Below are 20345 nucleotides of genomic sequence, written 5' to 3' on the forward strand. Positions count from 1 at the left end.
CCTAAAAAGATTTATTAGCCCTCAACATTAGTATTACAGCCCTCATCTGTCACTCACAATTTGTGATATTTGGCATGTTTCCTCATACTGTCCTGTTGGACATGTGCACCAAATTTTGTGAAGTTTGGACATTCACAAAATATATAATAGTAATTTATAATTAGTCACTATAGGTCACACCCACAAATATATCGGCCTAATTTGAAGAAACTTGACACATGTCCTCAGAATCTCCTGATGTCTGACGTTCTGCAGATATACGTCAATTAGTAAAAATGGGCATCGCCTGACTATTTAATTTGCTCGTATCTTCACAACACTTTGACCAATCAAAATTCTTTTGATAACTTTCCATAACCCTCAGGTCATGATTGTCATAACACACACTAAGTTAAGTATAAATGCACTCAAGTGTTTCAAAGATATAGAAGAAATGTCCATTTCAGTGTGTTCTTCGTTAAATTCATTTGCATGTTATTTGAGAATGGTTTTACTAATCAGCTTTAATTCTATAACTGTTTGTCGACATGCTCTTAACATGATCTGGTTTGATTATTGTTTTAAAAAGTAGTTTTTTCTGAAAATCAGAAGAAAGATGTGAATATATTGGCATTTGGTGGCGCTAGAGGTTTTGAGTTAGAGAAACCAAATTTGCTGTGGTTAATGTTCAGAGTAATTTCATAACTTTCATGCAAGCGGTTCTATGGGCTGCTATAGACTCAATGGCGAGAGGAGGAGAAAACTAACAATAACAAGCCTTTGGTGCTTGGCTGCTATTAATAATAATAATAATAATAATAATAAATCTGAGAGGGTTTCATGGTTCATGCTCAAACCCCAAATACAGGAGAAACTCGAAAAATTTGAATATTTATAATATTTTATATAATCAAAAGTTCATGCATTTCAGTAATTCAAATTAAAAGGTGAAACTAATATATTTAGAATATATATTACTATATACATATGCATGATTATACTTTTCAGAGGGCCGACATTTCTGTATTTAAAATCCTTCTTCTTTTTTTTTGATTTCATGTAATATTCTAATTTTCTGAGATTTTGAATTTGGGGTTTCCATAAGCTGTAAGCCATAATCATAAAAATTATAACTCTTGCATGATATTCTAATTTTCATCTGTAAGAAACCCCTACAAATACAATAGGATTCCAGCACTTTGTTCTTGGACCCCTTAATAATTTCTGTCCATTACATTAAAGCCAGCTCTTGATTGCATAAAGCCACCAAATTAATTTACTTTGGATGTTAAAATATGTTCTCAAACTGGGATAACCACTGTGTTATGTGTGAAAATTCTTCTCAAATATCATTAAAAAAAATTAAAAAAAAGATGATGTAAACCGCCATAATACCTCATTTCTCAGAGAGTCTAATTCTTTGTCCTTTTCTGAGATCAAGGCACTCTGTGTTTGGAGAGATTGCTGAAGTGCTGCTTTCTCCTTTTCTGATTCACTTGTTAAAGTGCTTTCCCTGTGCAGAAGACAGATCGTATGATGTGTGAATTCTGCATTCATTTGGGGGTTGAAACAAAGTCCCTCTATACATGACACCATTACAAACAAGTTCTGTTTCCTTACCTCATTTTCATCTCCTTCAACTGATCATTGAGGTTGTCACACTCCTTTTTGAGCTGCATTAAGAGTGAATAACATTTAGGGCTTTCAGCTATCAAATTAGCACATTAATCATCACGACATAGTATTACAATGATTTAAGGCATCAAATATTTACATTAAACATGCATTAAAAGTGACCAAAAATGAATTCAGCTCAATTATCTGGACACTGAATATGATGCAAGTCAAAATCAAATCAATGAAATGACACACATTATACAGTGAACATACATTTAGCAGAATGCTACTGTCTTTGTGGCTGCTGGCCAGGTCCATGGTTAGCTTTTCCTTCTCGTTTTTCAGAGCATCCACTGTCTGGGTTTTTTCAGCAGCTGCTTGTTTTAACTCCTCACTGAAACACAACCAGCATTTATTCAAACAACACACAGAGACACATGAAACAGTGTGAAGGATTCTTACACCACTTCTAAAAACCACTATAAATAAAAGCAGTTGTCAACGATTCTCTAACCTGTCCTAGAAAGCTGTAGTGCACATGTAAATGGGTCGACTGTATGGTCTGAAACTGCTCAGTACGTCATGATTGTGCCATCTATGAATTAGGCTATGTATGCTAACGTGAATAATGCAATACTACAGGTATGGTGACATGAATTTAGTCGAGGATGTGGTTTTCACACTGACCATTATAAAGGGGTGTAAATATTTGACCTGACAATTCTTTAAACTGTGAAATCTGGATGGGGGAAAAAATATGCATTAGAATATATTTCTGAAGCATCTGTGCTGGAGATAGATAAAAGTTTACTTTAAAATATCAGTGAGGAATTGTATTTTGAATGCGTAATACATTGGGTGTTATTGTAATGATTGTAATTGGTTTTTAAAATCCATAATCAATGCATGGACGCCCTTTTCCTCCCTTAGTTTTATACATAGTCGAATTAAAAGTAAATGAAATACCAGTAAAAGACTGAGATATAAAAGATAATTCATTTTGTTTATAATTTAGCATTACGCCACCTAGCACAGCTATATTTATGGTGAGAAAAAGAGAAAAAGTAAATAATTTAATAATGGTCACACTTTAGTTTAGGGTTCAATTCTCACTATTAACAAGTTGTTTATTAGCATGCATATTACTAGAATATTGGCTGTTTATTAGTACTTATAAAACACATTTTAATGCTTTACCCCATCCCTTAATCCTACCCAATACCTAAACTTAACAACTACCTTACAAACTATTAATAAGCAGTTATTGGGAGTTAATTGAGGCAGAAGTTGTAGTTAATAGTGAGAATTGGACCCTAAACTAAAGTGTGACTCAAATTATATATCTAAGTTTTAAAAGTTTATTTTTGATTTAAAAAAATCTAAAACTCTAAAAAATAACTGAAAATTAAAGAGTCCTAGAGTTCAAACCATCACAGTCCAAAAATATGCTTAAAAATATGCTTCAGAGATATTGGACTCCTGCATAAAGGGAGTAAAGAAGGATCTTCACCGATTAACACAAACTTGTGGGTTAGTCTAGAGCAGGGGTGGGCAAACTACGGCCCGCGGGCCACATACGGCCCGTTAGGCTGTTTAATCCGGCCCGCCGAGTATTTAAAAAATTGTCTTAAGATCGCATTAATTTTGCCTTTTTTCTTGCAATACTTTGCGTTATATATATTGCGTTGCATATATTTGACAATCGGAATATCAGATATTGCATGCCATAGCTAACCGTAGCTAACAAATGTAAAAAAGGAAAAATGACACAAAAGCAGATCATCATTCATTCAGCGCTGTTGTGGCTGCGGTGTGTCACGTAACAAGCAATGACGCGTCACCATGGAAACCAAACAGACAGCGACTTAAGCGCTAGACTTGTTGCACGTTAATGTTTTTTCCTTTTTTGGAAACTCACAGAGAAAAAAAAAAGTTTGGTAACCGCTTGCACACCTTAGTTTTTCCTTTGATTTATCTTCTATTTAGTTTCTTTGCTCCTCTGGATTTGTGGATGTACAAATCCACAAACTGATTCCCCTGTCTGCCATGTACAGAACCCGTTTTTTTTTTTTTTCATTAAATGTTCTGATCTGCCTTTGCTTTTTATATTTTATTTTATTATTCTTAAAATAAATTTGTATATTCGTTTATTTCGTTTTTTTCCACAAATGTATGACTTTTGGAAGTGCAAATTGCCATGCAGTTTTAATAAAGTTGAATTATTAACGTAACCTGTCATTTTTACTCTTCTAAGTGTACACATTTCTAAGGCCCATTAAATAATAAGGATAAACAATATTTAAAAAGTATAGGCTATAATTATCTAACATCTGACTAATTAAAAATTAACATCAAGACATAACATGCTAAATGGGGGATATCTAGCTTAAAAAAATGTATTGTCAGAATATCGTCTCTCAGTTGTTGAATTTCGCGCAGACATTGCCACAACGTAAATGTCTGTTTGCTCAGCCCGATCTCATGAAAGTGCGAATACCACGAATTGTATTTGTAGTGCTTATGATACGCAGTTTTCGCGTACATATGATACGCACTTTATGGCGTGTAATAGGGACGCACTCCGCACCCCTAATCCTAACCAAGGGGTTTACAGTGCGTAGCATATGCATATGCACGCAAAAAAAACAAACATTTTTGGCGTATAAATGGCACGACAAATAAAATTTGTGGTATAGATACGCACTTTCATGAGATCGTGCTTCATAATCTGCTACTGGGCCGGCCCTCTGTCAAATTTTAAAACCCAGTGTGGCCCTTGAGCCAAAAAGTTTGCCCACCCCTGGTCTAGAGGGTAAATATTAGGGGTGTCCCCGACTATGGATTTTCATAGTCGAATCAGAATCGTCATGTCTTGCTTATAGTCGACTAATAGTCGAATCATGTGTATGGGGGTAGGGCTGGGGGCGGGGCTTTAACATTTCAAAGCCGCGATGTACAGAAAATCACACAAAGATATAGAAGAAAATGTATAAAAACATTTTGGATCAATAAAACTAAGAAATAACATAAATAACTCCAGAAAGGCCACAGACAGGATTTGCATTTCACATACAAATCAAATTAAATCGGCTAAATTACCTGTGCGAGCAGGCTCTATACGCCACAACATCGATAAACCGAAAAAATAAACAATTAATTTACTAAATTAAATTAGAACAGAATATACCTTTCTAATAAATAAAAATACAAAACGAAATAAATCAGAATCAAGTCACAAGATGAGCAAAATGCCTAAAGTGCAGGGGAACATACAGTATATTCAAAACACAAGCCACAAATAGTTAGATTAGATAACCCTGACAGATCAATAAATAAAATTAAAATAAAGAAACTATTAAAATAACGATAGTAGCCAAAATTTTCAACTTTGTCTTTTTAACTGCAGAAACAAAATGCTAAACTGGAGTGGCAGTCTTTTTAGCTAAAAATGGTCACACTCACATCATCCAAAAATCAAATTAGAACCGGCTAAAAAGTTTTGAAATCACTTGTACCCTAACGTTACCTCATCGAGAGAACAAATCCAATCTTTCACTCTGTCTGTGTCCATTGGAGTCTTTTCAAAATGTGCGCGCGGATAAAATACATTCTAACGTGAAACTTGTTAACGTTGGCCGGCAGAAGTGCGATCATGGTTTTCCTGATGCTAAATCCAGCCTTGGAGAATATCCTTTCTGACGGTGTACATCCACACTTTATATTTTCTTATCCCAGACATTGTTATTTTAAAGATTTAAATCCTTGCCGCCAAGACGCTCCTCTTTCGGTTACGGATTGAAAGTGAAACTTAAATCTGTCACGCGGACGTGGGGTGTTTGGATTTATTCACGCACGTTCAAAAATATTTATTAAAAGCTTATTTCTTTGCACATTTTTATATACAGCATTATCATAATAGGCTGAATATTAACGTATTGACAGAAAACCGGTAGTTCTATGTGAAATCAGACATTGAGCGCCCTCATATAGCCAAAGTGGCATGATCCTCGTTTCATAACACCTGTGCGAAGATTCGACCGTGAGATCGGTAGTCGAATCAGGCTCCTCCAATCGAAGCATCGAATCTTCGACTATTTGGGGTCACCCCTAGTAAATATCAACGAAAAATGACTAAAATTTCACAATTCTACAAACAAAACAAAGATTTGCAGTGTGGATAAATGGTTAAGACACTCACATCTCTTTACTGAGGCTGCTGATCTTCTGACGGTCAGAACTCACATTCTCTTGATACTCGGAGTTCTGCTTTGTTAGAGCATCCAGCTACAAAAATTACAGAAAAAAACATTTAGAAATATTTTGGCCATCTTCTGATCATCTAAAAATATACACAACATAGAACAAGGACAACCTGAAGCAGGCGTTAATAAATTATGAATAATTTCGCACACATCTTTACATAACATTGTCAGATAACACAGAAATGATATAGACTCTTCACCCAGTTTTCAAAAAATAATGGAAACGGCGCATATTAGGGCAAAACATTCTGCAGGTTGAAAAGACATATTTTTGTTAACACATTAACATGAATTATTCAGTAACTCTGTGCTATTTGGCCTGTAAACATGTCTAAAAATCCTTCACGTTATAGATGGATGAACTTCTGGTCATGCATTACTGACAATTACTGACAACAAATTTGTACCCATGTAAACAGTCTGTTGCTAGTATCCTTACTTGTCGGGTTACTAGCTTTACATGGTTGAATGCATAATACTGCACATTTAAGATGAGTAACTATTTTATCACAACAGTCTCATGTAAACATGTATTTTGGTTATTATATAAACAGCCATAATACCTCATTTCTCAGAGAGTCTAATTCTTTGTCCTTTCCTGAGACCAAGGCACTCTGTGTTTGCTGAAGTGCTGCTTTCTCCTTTTCTGATTCACTTCTTGAGGTGCTTTCCCTGTGCAGAAGAGAGGTTGTATAATGTGTGCATTCGGCATTCAATGAAAAAAAAAAGTAACATTTAACATCAGCGGAACCTTTCCATTGCACAAAAGTTTCTTTATATTCACAAATTTTGGAACCTTTATTTTTAAGAGTGTATGGAGAACTTTTATGGTGCTTTTTAAATTCTATTTAGAGTTTGAAAGTTCCTGTTCCTTGTATTATTTCATTGTATGAAAAAGAGCAGCTTGTCTGCTAAATATCCCCTTCTGTATTGTACACAAAAAACAAACAAGTTTGGCACGAGGGCAAGTAGATTATGACAATCCCTTTACGGCATTTCAGGGTGTAGGACTGACTGGGATAAAAAAAAAAAAAAAAAACTTTTGGCATGTCTATTAAGTGCTATAAATATAATAACTTGGTTATTACAGTATTTTAAAGTGCCTTAATTATGCTTTTTCGGATATTACCTTTCATGTAGTGTGTAATAGAGCTGTTAGTGAATGTAAAAGGTCTGCAAAGTTTCAAAGATCAAAGTGTAGGTAATTGGAGTTAATGTCTCCCAAAAGAAAGAACGGATTCTGAACTGCCTGACATGAGTCATCAGTAATTTCAGCATTATTCCTGCTCGAACCTACATGCGTTTGCAACATATCTTCATAATGCCAGCCGACGGTCTTCATTGGCTGCCCGCAAACATCGTCTACTTTGACCCTCAAACACTGTACTTGAAGCTGAGACTGGAAGAGTTTGATTGTGTTGAGAAAAAAAAAAAAATCCACTCTGCATGCACTTCCAAAAGATGAGGCATTGATACGGTAAAACTGACACAATCGTTACTGTTCATATCACTGTGTGTACAAATGCTGAGGAAGATACGGAGCTGAAATTCAGATATGCTAATGGGCGTTTGGTTTCCTGTAAAGCAGAAAAAGCAGAGAAAGCTCTCAGGAAAGACGGGGTTTAGAGAAACTGGATCCTTGAACAAACTGTTTCAGACACTGAGAGAAGGGCTGATGCTGCAGAAGATATTATGAGAAGATTAAAATGTTTTTGATCTTGGATGCATGTAAACCTATTGTAAGAGACCTCCCGATGAAAACTAGGAACCTTTAAAATAACAACAGGGGCACTTTAACATAATACTACAATTAAACATTTCTAAACTTTTATTTCCTCTCTTAATGCTAAAGAATAAACAAGAAGCGGATCTCTTGCATGGACGGCTCTCTTTCACAAACAACGCTGGTGAATCGTAAGGAGAGATCAGTTAATCTACTCTCACTGTCACGCAAACGAGCCAACAAACTTTTTCCTGCTTATACATAAACTTGGTTTTGACAACTAGGAAAAGTTCCTTACCTCATTTTCATCTCCTTCAACTGATCGTTGAGACTGTCACACTCCTTTTTGAGCTGCATTAAGATGACAGTGAAGAGAATTCATTTACTTCTCACAAAATAGCACATAATAGTACATATTGCACACTAATAATAATAGTACATATTGGCTAGTATATGAGCACAAAATGATATTCAAGTTATTGTTAGGTTAGGCATAAAAATACTTAGCCAACAAACTACAAAGTTTACAATAAAATGTACAAAAACTGCTGGTCATCATTTAATTTAATTTATTTATTTTTTGTCACTTAAATATGATTGACAAGCAAAATAAAAAATTGGAGAAAAAAATTATATAAAGTATTTCCTAGTGCAATATAAAAGAGTAAAATATTACATGTAATTTGGTTAACATACATTTAGTATAATGTTACTGTCTTTGTGGCTGCTGGCCAGGTCCATGGTTAGCTTTTCCTTCTCATTTTTCAGAGCATCCACTGCCTGGGTTTTTTCAGTGATTTTTTGTTTTAACTCCTCACTGAAACACAACCAGCATTTGTTTACGCAATAGAGACACACAAACTTATTTGGCTTATTATTATTAGAATTAATATCACACAGAAATTACTCAAACTACACAATTTCAATTGATAAAGATTTGCAGTGTGGATAAATGGTAAAGACACTCACATCTCTTTACTGAGGCTGCTGATCTTCTGACTGTCAGAACTCACATTCTCTTGATACTCGGAGTTCTGCTTTGTTAGAGCATCCAGCTACACAAAAGTACAGAGAAAAACAATGAGCAACTTAAAACAAGCACTAGTAAATATCAATGATTTAAGCAGTGGTGTGAATTTTATATAATACCGGTATATACATTTTTCAATTGTAGTCTTTTAAAAAGGCATCTAAAATAAACGAACTGCAATGTAGGGTTGTCAAAAGTATTGATTTGTCGATACTGAAATATCTAAAATGCTTCCAGTACTCATTTTGCACAGAATAGATACACGATACCAGCCGCGCTTTCTCACGCTCTTATCTCTCCGACAGCGAGTTACACACAAACCCGCCTCCCTTCACTCACTCGTTTCACTTGCTCTGGATGAATACGGTTGCTGTTACAGGACTTTAATTTCAGCGTGGGATTGTGCGTATTGCGCATCCTTTTAGTCATTCCTGCAGATTTTATGCTCACACCCAAAGTGCGCGCACATAAAGCCACCTCTCAATATTAAAATCGAGTTATTTTTCACCGCTTATTGTGTTTAAACAATCAACTGCACACAAAATAGTCAAAATGCCAGTCTTGGCGAGTATTCACGCAAACACTGTCAGTTTTATTTTAAGTGAACATAAACATAAACATTTGAGAAAGTGAAACGCATGTGTAACAACAGTAAAGGCTCTGTGCATCAGGTCTTAAAGTGACAGCAGCCTAATATCCCTGCTGTCAAATTATGAGATGGCATTAAAAATATCTATATGGCAGTTTTTCCCCATGGAATCGATGTCAAAATTTTGGCCAGTGAAAATGTTGAGCGGCTAGTAACTTTGGAAAACCACTAGCCACAGTGGCTTGTGAGCAAAAAAGTTAATATCAAGCCCTGGTTACAATCAATGACTAGAAAACTCACAGAGGTGACAAGATTTACCCTTAATATAACAAAGGTGCTGAATGTAATAATGTTTGGAATAAGTCTTCCTGTCCTCGGCATGCACTCACCTTGCCCTGCATTTCTTGCATTACGTTTTTGAGCTGTGTCACCAGAGCCTCAGTCTCAGACTTGTCTTTCTGAAGTTGAAGGTTCTCCTGGGTCAACTTCTTCAACGAGGCCTGTGCTGTCTGTTCTGCTTTCTCTGAGACCTAAGTAAAAATTAGCAGTGGGGACAAAGTTACAGAAGCAGCTTTATTTCAATTAACAAAAATGTTTTAATAGTTTAAATCAATGTTAACTCAGGACTGCACAATTAGAGTTTCTGAAAGCAGTGGGAGTGAAATGACTGCTACATAAGACTACAATATGTTTAAGTGTCAAAGCATTCAATGAGATGATCATTTTTAACAAATCATTCAAATATATATATATTTTTTTAAAACAAGTTATAAATGTAGACGTGTTGTTCAGACCTATATATTTACAACCCAGTGCATCAATAAAGAAGCAAAAATAGTCCCATGGTCTTACCGCAGCTTTTTCTTTGAGGGTTATCAACTCTTCAATCTGTTTCCTCAGCTCTAGGCTTTCATCCTGAGACACACGGAGCTCCTGTTGTACTTTTTCAAACTCGCTGCGTAATTTCTGCATTTCTTTTGAATGGTGTTCCACAGCATCTGCAAGCGCTTTCTCTCCCAATGCATCCGTGTCTTTGGCTTTAGCCTGATTGTCTTCAACACTCTTCTCCTGAGAAGTCACGGGGAAAAAAAAGCCAATTTTCAAGTTATATTAGAGACTCAGTGTCCAAAGATTAGTAAGAAAGGGGACTTGGTCGAAAAGTAATGATTTTTATAATGTTGAAAGTGTTAAATCATTACACTTAGGGCACATTTACACGACAATGATTTTCCTTACACAAAAGTTTTTCCTTTGCATTTTTTTGCATGTATTAAAAACGCTGTATTATGCTGCCAGGCCAGTAGTTGGTGATGTCACGTTTTAAAAAAACAATACGTGCCTATAGGCTGAAGATGTAATACGCATGTGCATGGCGTCACCATTTTCACAAATTCACGTCTTTGTACAATAACGTTTTCAAAAAACTCCACTTTGAAACCCATTTTAAGGAACCCAAAATGCCGTTGTCAAGTAAATAAACGGCCAAAACGCATAAAAAGGTTAACGTTTTTAGTTCTGTCATGTAAATGGCCCCTTAAACACCAGAAGAAAATGATGCCTTTATTCCTATTGGTAGCAATACAGGTGAGATTGAAAGTTCAAAGGTTCTCACCAAAAGCTTAATCTTCTCCTGTAGGTTAGAAAGTTCTGCTTCGTGTCTCTGCGTGAGGACTTTGGCTTCCTTCTCAGCCTGGACTTGTGCTTGAGAACGACTCTCCTCAGCCTGAGCTGCCTTCTCCCGCTCCTCTGCAAGCTGGTTCTGAAGCTCCTCTAGTGTCCTGAAATTAGATATGATTTGTAAATTAGGTACGATTTCCTCAAATAGACCAATTTCGAGCCGACATCAGAGTTACGTCACAACGTTAGCTGGACGCAAAACAAAGGGAAAACTGGAGAAGGCCAATACAAACCAGCACAGATTCGGCTACATAATGAGGAGCTTAAATTATTATTATTATCATTATTATTAAATGTCATCTTGTTGTGTTGTTGGGTGCAAGAACCAATGGAGTACAGGCTCCAATTAGAAATTTTATCGCATAATGTTTTCTAAATTATTGTGATTATTTGTGGATCAATCTATGATTGTATACATTGTTTTAATTGATTGTGGCTAGACTTTTTGAAGAACCTGGTAAGAAAGGATAATCAAATACATAGTTAAAAAATTAATATGCTGTTTCTTGAATTTTTATTTCTAGAAAATATTCACATCATTAAAATTGCACCGTAATGTCACTCTTTTTACATTCGTCTTCTGGCCTTGGCGCTGGCTAGGCAGAACTGCGGATCGTACCACACAAGTCTTGTACGTGACCATTTAGCACCGGAGGTAGCATTAACGTTAACCCTGTCAGCCAATCTGGTTCGGTCCGTTGAAATTAACTTTTGCAAATAACAATCACGGTCCTGGACAGTGAGTGACCTTGCACATTAAGATAAAATCGGATTTTCTCCAGTCATTGCAAAAAAAACAAGCTAACAAAACTTGCAAGCTAACGTTAGTGAAGCGACCAGAGGGATCGTTCTGCCACCACCTAAGCTCCGCCCACAAAAAAAACATCACCATGTTTACTAACTGAAAAGGGGTCTATAAGGTTTGATGTGTGATTGTGCATTTTAGTCCTCCAAAATATGATCAAATGTGGTGTAAAGGTTAGGCCCCACAAACCAAATCAAGCTTATAATATAAACTGAGGTTAAAGTGCCCCTATTATGCAAATAATTTTGTTTTGTTTTCCCAAAGAGTCGGTTCGTTTAAAGATTCAGTCTCTCTAAACCCCTTCTTTCCGTGAGCCATCTCAGCTCTGATTGGTCAGGTGGCCCAGTTTTCTTTTTTTTAGTTTGACATACATTGTAGATGAGATGTTAGTTGGAGTTAAACTCCAACTGGAGTTGACTCTTCACATCCTCATCCTTTTGAAGTGCATAAACCCATGCACTTCAAAAGGATGAGGATGTGAAGAGTCAACTCCAGTTGGAGTTTAACTGATGAAACCCGCTTTCGCAGTGCAGAAAACAGTGTCTTCTCGACATGTCGCCAACACAAACCAAACTCTTTCAGTCTCAGCTGCAACCACAGTGTTTGAGGGTCAAAGTAGATGTTGTTCGCGGGCAGCCAATGAAGACCGTAGGCTGGCATTATGCAAATGTGTTACAAACCTACGTAGGTTCATGCAGGAAGTAAGACTGGAATTACTGACGACACGTTTCAGGCAGTTCAGAATCGGTTCTTTCTTTTGGGAGACATTAACTCCATTTATCTACACTTTGATCTTTGAAACTTTGGAGACCTTTTTCATTCACAAACAGTTATATTACACACTACATGAAAGGTAATATCCGAAAAAGCATAATAGGGGCACTTTAAAACTTAAAACGTTTACTTTCTACATGTTTTCTAGGCAGTTTCATCAAATATATTAAAGCACACCTTTCTTTCCGGTTGATTTCCTCATTCAGCTTTGTTATCACAGCAGAACTGTCTCCCGATGACTTTGACATGTCCATAATGTCATTTTCAAGTTTAGTCTTGTCTTTGGTCAGCTGCAGACACCTTTCTTCGTTTGCTTTCAAATTTCTCTGTAAACCTTAAGATGAAACAAGATAGCAATCATACATAAATACATACCGTAAATAAACACCAACATGACAATTTTAATTAGTTCCTCCGTTGATTCATATATTGATTGATGAACTTGGTACTGACCAGCAAATTGACTCTTTACATCCTGTAATTCAGCAGAAAGAGATGTGCATTGTTCATCTTTATTCCTGAGCTCCTCGCGTAACTCTGAGATAGACAGTAATCGTCACACTGAGTGTAAAGTTCATTGAGCTGTATAAAGGGTCTAACTTTGAACAATAGAGTAATCTGTGCATAGACATACATACCTTGATTAGTCTGAGAAGATTTGGCTTGGTCATTAGATGTTTTTTCAAGATTCTGTTTCTAGAAAATTAAGAATGTGAATCGATTTGAGGACTATGGCTGAAACATTAATTATTTGTTATTTTGTTGTGTGGTGTATCAGAGGGCCATCATAGTTGGACATTCATTCACTGAATCAGTCAAGGTGGTTCCTGACTTAAACTCCTATATATGCTAAACATAGACTCCAAATTCCTGCCACTCAACCAGACTATAACCAGCTGTGTCATTATGCTGTTCACATGTACCCGTGATCCTCAAAAATGAAAATTCTGTCATCATTTGCTCACCCTAATGTTGTTCCAAATCTGTATGACTTGCTGTCTTCTGAAGATCATAAAAGACGACATTCTGAAATGTCCAATATTGTTTGAACCCCACTGACTTTCATTGTGAATGATGAAAGAATATTCATTTTTGGATGAACCATACCATTAAGTACTTTTATTTTCAGTTACTTTAGTGCTTTTGCTGAAATATTTTTATCATGAGATACTTTCACTAGTCAATTTCCATACAGTTACTTACCAGCACACTAACTTCTTGCTCCAAAGTGCTCTTTTCCTGCAACAGGCCATTCAACTCTTGCTGTTTAACCTCTAGTTCTGAGTTCAACCCAATGACCTAAAATAAGGTGTACCACATAATGAAGGGAAATGATAGGGGACAAAACATGAGTAATGTTACACACAAAAACTCACAAAGACCAGTGCGAGTCATACAAAGTGGAACTTAAAAGTGACTATTATGGAAAATAAAATCTCAGAACACTGGTAATGTTAATATGATGTATTATGCACTAGGGCTGCACAGTTTGGGGATTTTTTTCTGATAACAATTGTGCTGCAAACCGAGCCACTCGGAGAAGCTGCAAACCCCGGAGGATAATGAGCTGCTCACGTGTAAATGAACAAAGTGCTGCGCTTCACTCTGAAACACACAGCGCGTATATTTACTTCCTTAAATTGCAGTCTTCACACTAAACCATATTGCGATTTCAGTTTTATTTTGTTTAATCATGCAGCCCTATTATGCACAATGCACACATGAAATGATCAAACAATAAAAATGAATGAATGTATCGCACTTTTTACTACAGGACCAAGCAAAACCTGGTGTATTGCTAACCATGAAAAAGAAAAATTGTCATTTGACAGTACTGATGTCCATTCTGACTCAATGCACCTTGAATGTGTGCAAACTGAAATTAAAATGTAAGAACTATGGTGGATGGAAATATTTCTGTCAGCATACGAGTCCTACGGAACCTCTTTTATCACTAAGCTTGACAGCCCTAGTTTCCATGCGAAGATTTAATGTGTCAAACGATAGAGAATACGATAAAGAACGATGATAAAGAGATGATGAATGAAAAGTGAATGAATGAGAAAATGGAGAGCAGGATGTGCTTGATAGTAGCTAGCTAACCAGAATAATGTCTAGAAAACTAGCAAACCGTTTGGTTGTAAATTCCACCTCGCACGAACCCTGACCCCGTGAATGGAAGGTGAGAAGAGAATGACTTATCAAATGTATCCAATAACTGACCCTTAACTATTAGACAAGGTTAACAGAGGCAGATCGATTTCAAAGATATGTGAAGAAATCGGCCGCCAGGGTTGCGATCACAACTTACATGGGGTGTAAATGATTGTATATTATGTGATGTTTCACTAATACACAATTTATTTTATATCTACTCATTCTGAAAACTTTGCCTCAAGAATCACTGCTGCCAATCAAATTGTTTGTACAAATAGTACAAATCTCTAGACTCCCGCCTAGACCAATAATTATCAAAAAAAAATGTTGAACTTTAGTATTTGAACGGCTATAACAGGGTCATTTAAATTGTGGGCATGACCAAGTACCCAAAAACCTATCATTCCTAAATAAAATCCCAAACAAAAATGAAATGAAACAAAAAAAGTTTAGGTGAGAGGTTCAGTAGTCAAATTTTAAATTCCTTGTTATACATGTTCTACATGCATACTGTGTATAGTGTATAGTATAAATGGACATGAAGGCCTACCTTTTCTTCCTGAGATCTGGCTTTACTTTTTGCCTCTTCTATATTGGTCAATAACCTCTGCATCTCTTGGTTTCCTTGACTGTGCTGTGACTGCAGAGTCTGAAGGGCTGTGTTTTGCTCCAAAGCTTCTTGCTCCTTTTCATGTAACTGCTGGCCTAACTTAACTCCGGTGTCCTCTAGCTCTTTCACCCTGATCTCAGCATTATGAAGTTTTCCCAAGACATCCTCCATTTCCACCAGGTGCTGCTCCTCCGCCTTCTCCAGATTGGTGCGTAGCATTTCTATCATTCGGTCGTTCTCTTCGGTGACTCTCAGGAGTTGTGCCTTGTGTTCTTTGGCTTCACTTGTGCTCCCCATGGCTTCAGAAGCATGCTTGTTAGTGAGCTCCTCAAGCTCAAGTTTATGTGTCGATTTCAACTGTTCCAGAGCATTACGTAGCTTGGTTTCACCTGCCTCATGGGAGGCTTTGAGCTCCTCCAAGACTTGCTGGTGTGAGGCCTCTGCTGATACTAGTTTAGCACGCCACTGCTCAATGATTTTTGAGTTCTCTTCCTCAGATTTTGCCAGCTGACCTAAAAGCTTCTCATTATCCTTCGACAAGTGACCTGAGGCTGACTGGAGCTGTGACAAGGACTCGCCATGTGCTTTCTCTCGAGACTCAAGCATCTCACGCAAGGATGACAGCTCTGCTTGGTGACTGTCGCTCTGAGCGGCCAGCTGTGTACGGAGGGAACAGAGCTCCTCCTGGAGTGATGCCACGATGGAGTCAGGAAACCCATCCTGCCCTTGTACAGCTTCCAATGGCTTACGAAGAGCAGCAACCTCCTTATCCCTCAACGCAAGATCCCGCTCCAACTCCAAGATACGAGACTTCTCAGAGACTGTGGCCACCTAAAAGGAAAAATAGTTTTTTATTTAACGATACATGCTGTACGGATAATTGAGAACTTATTTGACGGTGTGAATATGATCATCTTTTCAGGTTTATAGATGTGGATAATTAGAAGTTTTCATAGAAATTAAGTTCACCTAAAGGCCATGACACACCAAACCGACATCAAAGAACTAGTGGCGATAAAAGCAAACTGTGTTGATGCATTGCGTCACCATTTCTGTACCAAAAAGTTGCACTTGTGCACACTGCAAAGACCACAGCCAATGGCCATCTAGCACGTGCTTTCTGCGCTTGCGTAAGAGGAAAAAATGGTTTATACCAGCAGGTGGCAGTAGTCAGCATTCGTCATTCAAAAAAGAAAACCGAAACTAGGACTGCAGATATACAAACAACATTTGCTTTCCATTTTGAACATGAATCATGTTGATCACGTTCTTCCTTCCAAACGGCAATGTCGTTACGAACATTTTCCTGTATTAGAATGCTCAGATAAGCTGACCATGTAAAATTAGAAGAGCCTTCTGTGTGTGCCCTTTTGACTTCATTGTTCACTTGCTTTTTTTAATGCACTTTCGATAACTGAAGAGCCAATCAGAGTGATATCTTTCACCGACTGCCAGACGCTGATTCAACATGCTCAATTGGCCAAAAAGCTTCCAACAGAGTCTGACCTGTGCCGACGGTGCAAAACACACCACAAAAGCTGAGCTGACAAACACTTAACAACGGCCCAACTTTGGCCTACCATCAGGCTTGGTGTGTCATGGCCTTAAGCTGTAGTACTAAGTAAAAATCATTGAAACAAGAAATCTGGGACTGAATGGGATGGGATAAAGTCTTTACAAGAATGAGAACAACCATTAACCTCAAAATTAATAATCTAACAGGGTTCCCACACTTAAATTGATTTTCAGGAGCTTGTCAGTTGACACTTGATGGTTGCAGGATCAAGTTTTGATCATTGTTGGGCAGATTTCTATTTGTATGCCAGTTTGCCAGTATGCTACACAACCACTCCCTAATAGCAATATGAAACATTTTAGAGCAGAGAAAAAAATACAACAAAGTATATTCCCTATCCAACTTTCTAAGGTTGTTCTCATTTCCATGGGACAATTTTTATTGTTTTCTAAAACTGTGGGAACCCTGATATAAAAACAAATTTGTGTTCTCCTATACATGTATGTATATTAAGACAGCACAATGAAACTGCAGCAATGGGATATTTAGTGCGTGTTAGTAATCATTCATCAAATTAGTTATTAATTGGAATAATTAAACAACATGCAGTGAAGATCCCTGCAACACCCTGACATGAAGAAAAAAAAAACTTCTTAGCTGGAGCACTCAAAATATATTTAGGCCTAAATTTAAGATTTATAATTTCAATTGCTTATAAAAATTCCCATCCATTTGGATTACACAGTTTTAACAGTTTATTAAAATAATAAACATATTGTGATAAATATCTGTCAGTCATACCTGAACAAGAAACAAGATTAACTATTTGCATCTAATTTTATGTATACAATTTATTCAAATTAATTAGAATCAGCATAAATATGTTCATTGTGAAAATAAACATTTTCAGTTAAAAAGTTTGAACATGGTTAAAATATGGCTAGTTGTGGAATAAGCAATATAAAATTAATGCGATTGAAAATTTGTATCTACTGACAATAAATATATAAACCTGGTTGTTGTGCATTTAAAACACATTGAGATTAATTACATTTAATTTATGTATGACTGACATATATGAATCAACATTAAGAGTATTAGTTAATAGATGTTTTCATCTATGTGTGTAGAGATGGATAGATGGAAATTTTATATGCAATTTAAATCCATACATCTTAAATTTAGGCCTAAATATTTTTTTTGAGTGAGCACTGTAGCTCCTGTGACATATCTTCAGTGATCCTTGACCCGTAGCCCAGGTGAAGCTCCATTACCCTAGAGTCTTCTAACTCCCTCTGAAGTTTGTCAGCTTTGGTCTTTTCAAAGAGAAGACTCTGTTCAAGCTCCTTAAGGAGGGCATGCTCCAGCTGCGTCTGCGTCTGTTAGTACAGAAAGGGGAGAGGAAGAAACACAACCAGTGCCACCATCACATGCCAGCCTGATGCAGAAAGATGAGGGGTGAGGAGGAAAGTTGTGGAAATGTAACGCAGAAAAAGAGAAGGATGGTGTTGTGATGAATGCAAGTCAGATCAATGCCACAGCTGAGGAAAGTGTGAGGAAACTTTGCAGCAGAGATCTGGTCAATGCTTAAGGACATGCTGATGATGGCCAAATTAATAAAAACACCAGAAACTGAACGCCATGCAGTATTATAGTGACTGAGGGTTAGGAACATAACAAAAATGGTACTTTGACCACAACAAAAAGCAAAGGAACAATGGGGGGAGGAAAATCTGATAACTTAGTTTTTCGAGTAATAATAAGCACTAAATCAAATGAAACTTAATTATACTAATCTTAGAAGAAGAAGAAGAAAAAAAACACAACGAGACCTTCACATAGGTTAGGGAGTGACTTGTTATGGCATTTTACAGAATAATTCATAATTTCTTTCCTTAAAAAAAATTAAAATAAACCAAAAGACTATTAAAAAAACTAAACAAAATAACACTATGTACATAGAGAGCCTAAGTCCCTCCCCTTCCAGTGGAACACCATGGGACCTTAATTCGGAAAAATATTGTATGGTAGTCAATGGCGAGAGACAACAAATATTTTGATCTCGTTTGAATTGTGCCCTGAATTACACATATGATGTTTGTCAATTTAAAAGATACATTTTAAAGTCAAGAAAGTCGCAGTTTGATGTAAAACTGTTGAGGTATAAGAGTGTGAAAATACGTAATTACAAAGACTACAAACCCAAAAGGCGCACATGTGACGTCATACCTTTTCTCTCAATGAATGAAGCTAACTTTACTGAAGCTAACGTCTGTCTGTTTCTATAGTCTTATGTTATAATCGTAACGTTACGCCGTCATGCCTGAGTGTTTTGAGCCAGACTGCACACATACGAGCAACGGATGGTGACGTACATAGTGCGAGACGAGAGATGTAGTTCATTGAGCGATTTTCACATAAAACTAAATGTTACTCTTCTGTTTTATGACAAACTGCGACTTTCTTGACTTTCATAATTATCTTTTAAATTGGCAAACATCATATGTGTAATTGAGGGCACAGTTCAGACAGAATAAAAAGATAAGTTGTCTCTCGCCATTGACTACCATACATATTTTTCCGAAATAAGGTCCCATGAGCCGGAAGCGGAGGGGCGGGACTTAGGCTCTCTATTGGGTGGGCTTGACAATGGACTTCAAAAAAGTTGGTGATTTAGCTTTCTACTTCATTTTTAATATAAATTAACTTCTATAACAACTGACCTTTGTTAATTTAGAACAGTGAAACAATTTTACATATACTGTTAGTGTTGCTACAACTGTGTTTATATACAATACATTCAGAAAGTATTCAATCCCCTTCATTTTTTAGCATTGTGGTGTTGCAGCCTTATGCAAAAATGTCTTCATCTTTTTCACATCAATCTACACTCCATTCACCATAGGCACAAAGCAAAGCCTGTTTTCCTCCAGACATGATGTTTAGAACTGAGGTTCATCAGATCACAGAATATTAGGGGTGTTTTTTTTTTTTGGTTGCACTTTATTTTACAGTACATGTACTTACCTAAGAAAGTACAGGGTAATATAAGATAACTACATGGGATCAGGTTAGGTTTAGGGGTAGGTTCAGAGTAAGTACCTAGTTATTGCCCAGTTATTGCAATTACTATAATAAGTACATAGTATGGGGAACAGGACTGTAAAATAAGCTCCAAAGCTCAATCAGAATGACCATCAGGTTTTTTTAATGGCCTTCCTGAGATCTGTGCTGCAACAAAATCCAGGGTGTAGCAAAATAGTTCAAAAGGAAATATGAATGAACTATAACTGATTATAAATATTTAGATCAGCTGTAGGAATTAACTTGTATGAAGCAGAATTAATACCACAAACAACTAACCAGGGCTGCGTTTCCCCAAAGCATCATAAGCTAAGTTGATCGTAGAAACCATTGGTGACAATTGTTCCACGATCAATTTACGCTTACGACGCTTTTGGGAAACGCAGCCCTGTTCATTTTTGTGTGTGTGTGTGTGTGTGTAATTTTAAGAAATGTTCATTTCCGGGCCAGGATATGGGAAATAACTTCTATCAAAGTTAATAGCCAAAATCTGCATGATTAGAGACTCCAGTATACGAGCAT

General features: G+C 36.7%; 1 protein-coding gene across 2 annotated transcripts in view; it reads right to left on the reverse strand.

The window, feature by feature from the left end:
- The window catches only part of clip1a (CAP-GLY domain containing linker protein 1a), a 51017-nt gene that overhangs the window by 4584 nt on the left and 26088 nt on the right, over positions 1-20345 (reverse strand). Inside the window, exons 9-25 of one of the 2 annotated variants that reach the window (XM_084115735.1) lie at positions 18014-18118; positions 15164-16054; positions 13660-13755; positions 13095-13152; positions 12910-12993; positions 12634-12790; positions 10813-10978; positions 10053-10268; positions 9590-9730; positions 8551-8636; positions 8278-8398; positions 7880-7932; positions 6422-6530; positions 5795-5880; positions 1870-1990; positions 1600-1652; positions 1375-1492 (exon numbers count right to left, since the gene is read on the reverse strand). In XM_084115735.1, the coding sequence (XP_083971861.1) occupies positions 1375-1492; positions 1600-1652; positions 1870-1990; positions 5795-5880; positions 6422-6530; positions 7880-7932; positions 8278-8398; positions 8551-8636; positions 9590-9730; positions 10053-10268; positions 10813-10978; positions 12634-12790; positions 12910-12993; positions 13095-13152; positions 13660-13755; positions 15164-16054; positions 18014-18118 (2661 nt within the window). The remainder of the gene's footprint in view (positions 1-1374; positions 1493-1599; positions 1653-1869; positions 1991-5794; positions 5881-6421; positions 6531-7879; positions 7933-8277; positions 8399-8550; positions 8637-9589; positions 9731-10052; positions 10269-10812; positions 10979-12633; positions 12791-12909; positions 12994-13094; positions 13153-13659; positions 13756-15163; positions 16055-18013; positions 18119-20345) is intronic. The other variant, XM_084115736.1, reaches the window with a different exon arrangement.

The sequence above is a fragment of the Abramis brama genome, assembly GCF_963993115.1.
Source record: "Abramis brama genome assembly, chromosome: 5".
Taxonomy (NCBI): Eukaryota; Metazoa; Chordata; class Actinopteri; order Cypriniformes; family Leuciscidae; genus Abramis; species Abramis brama.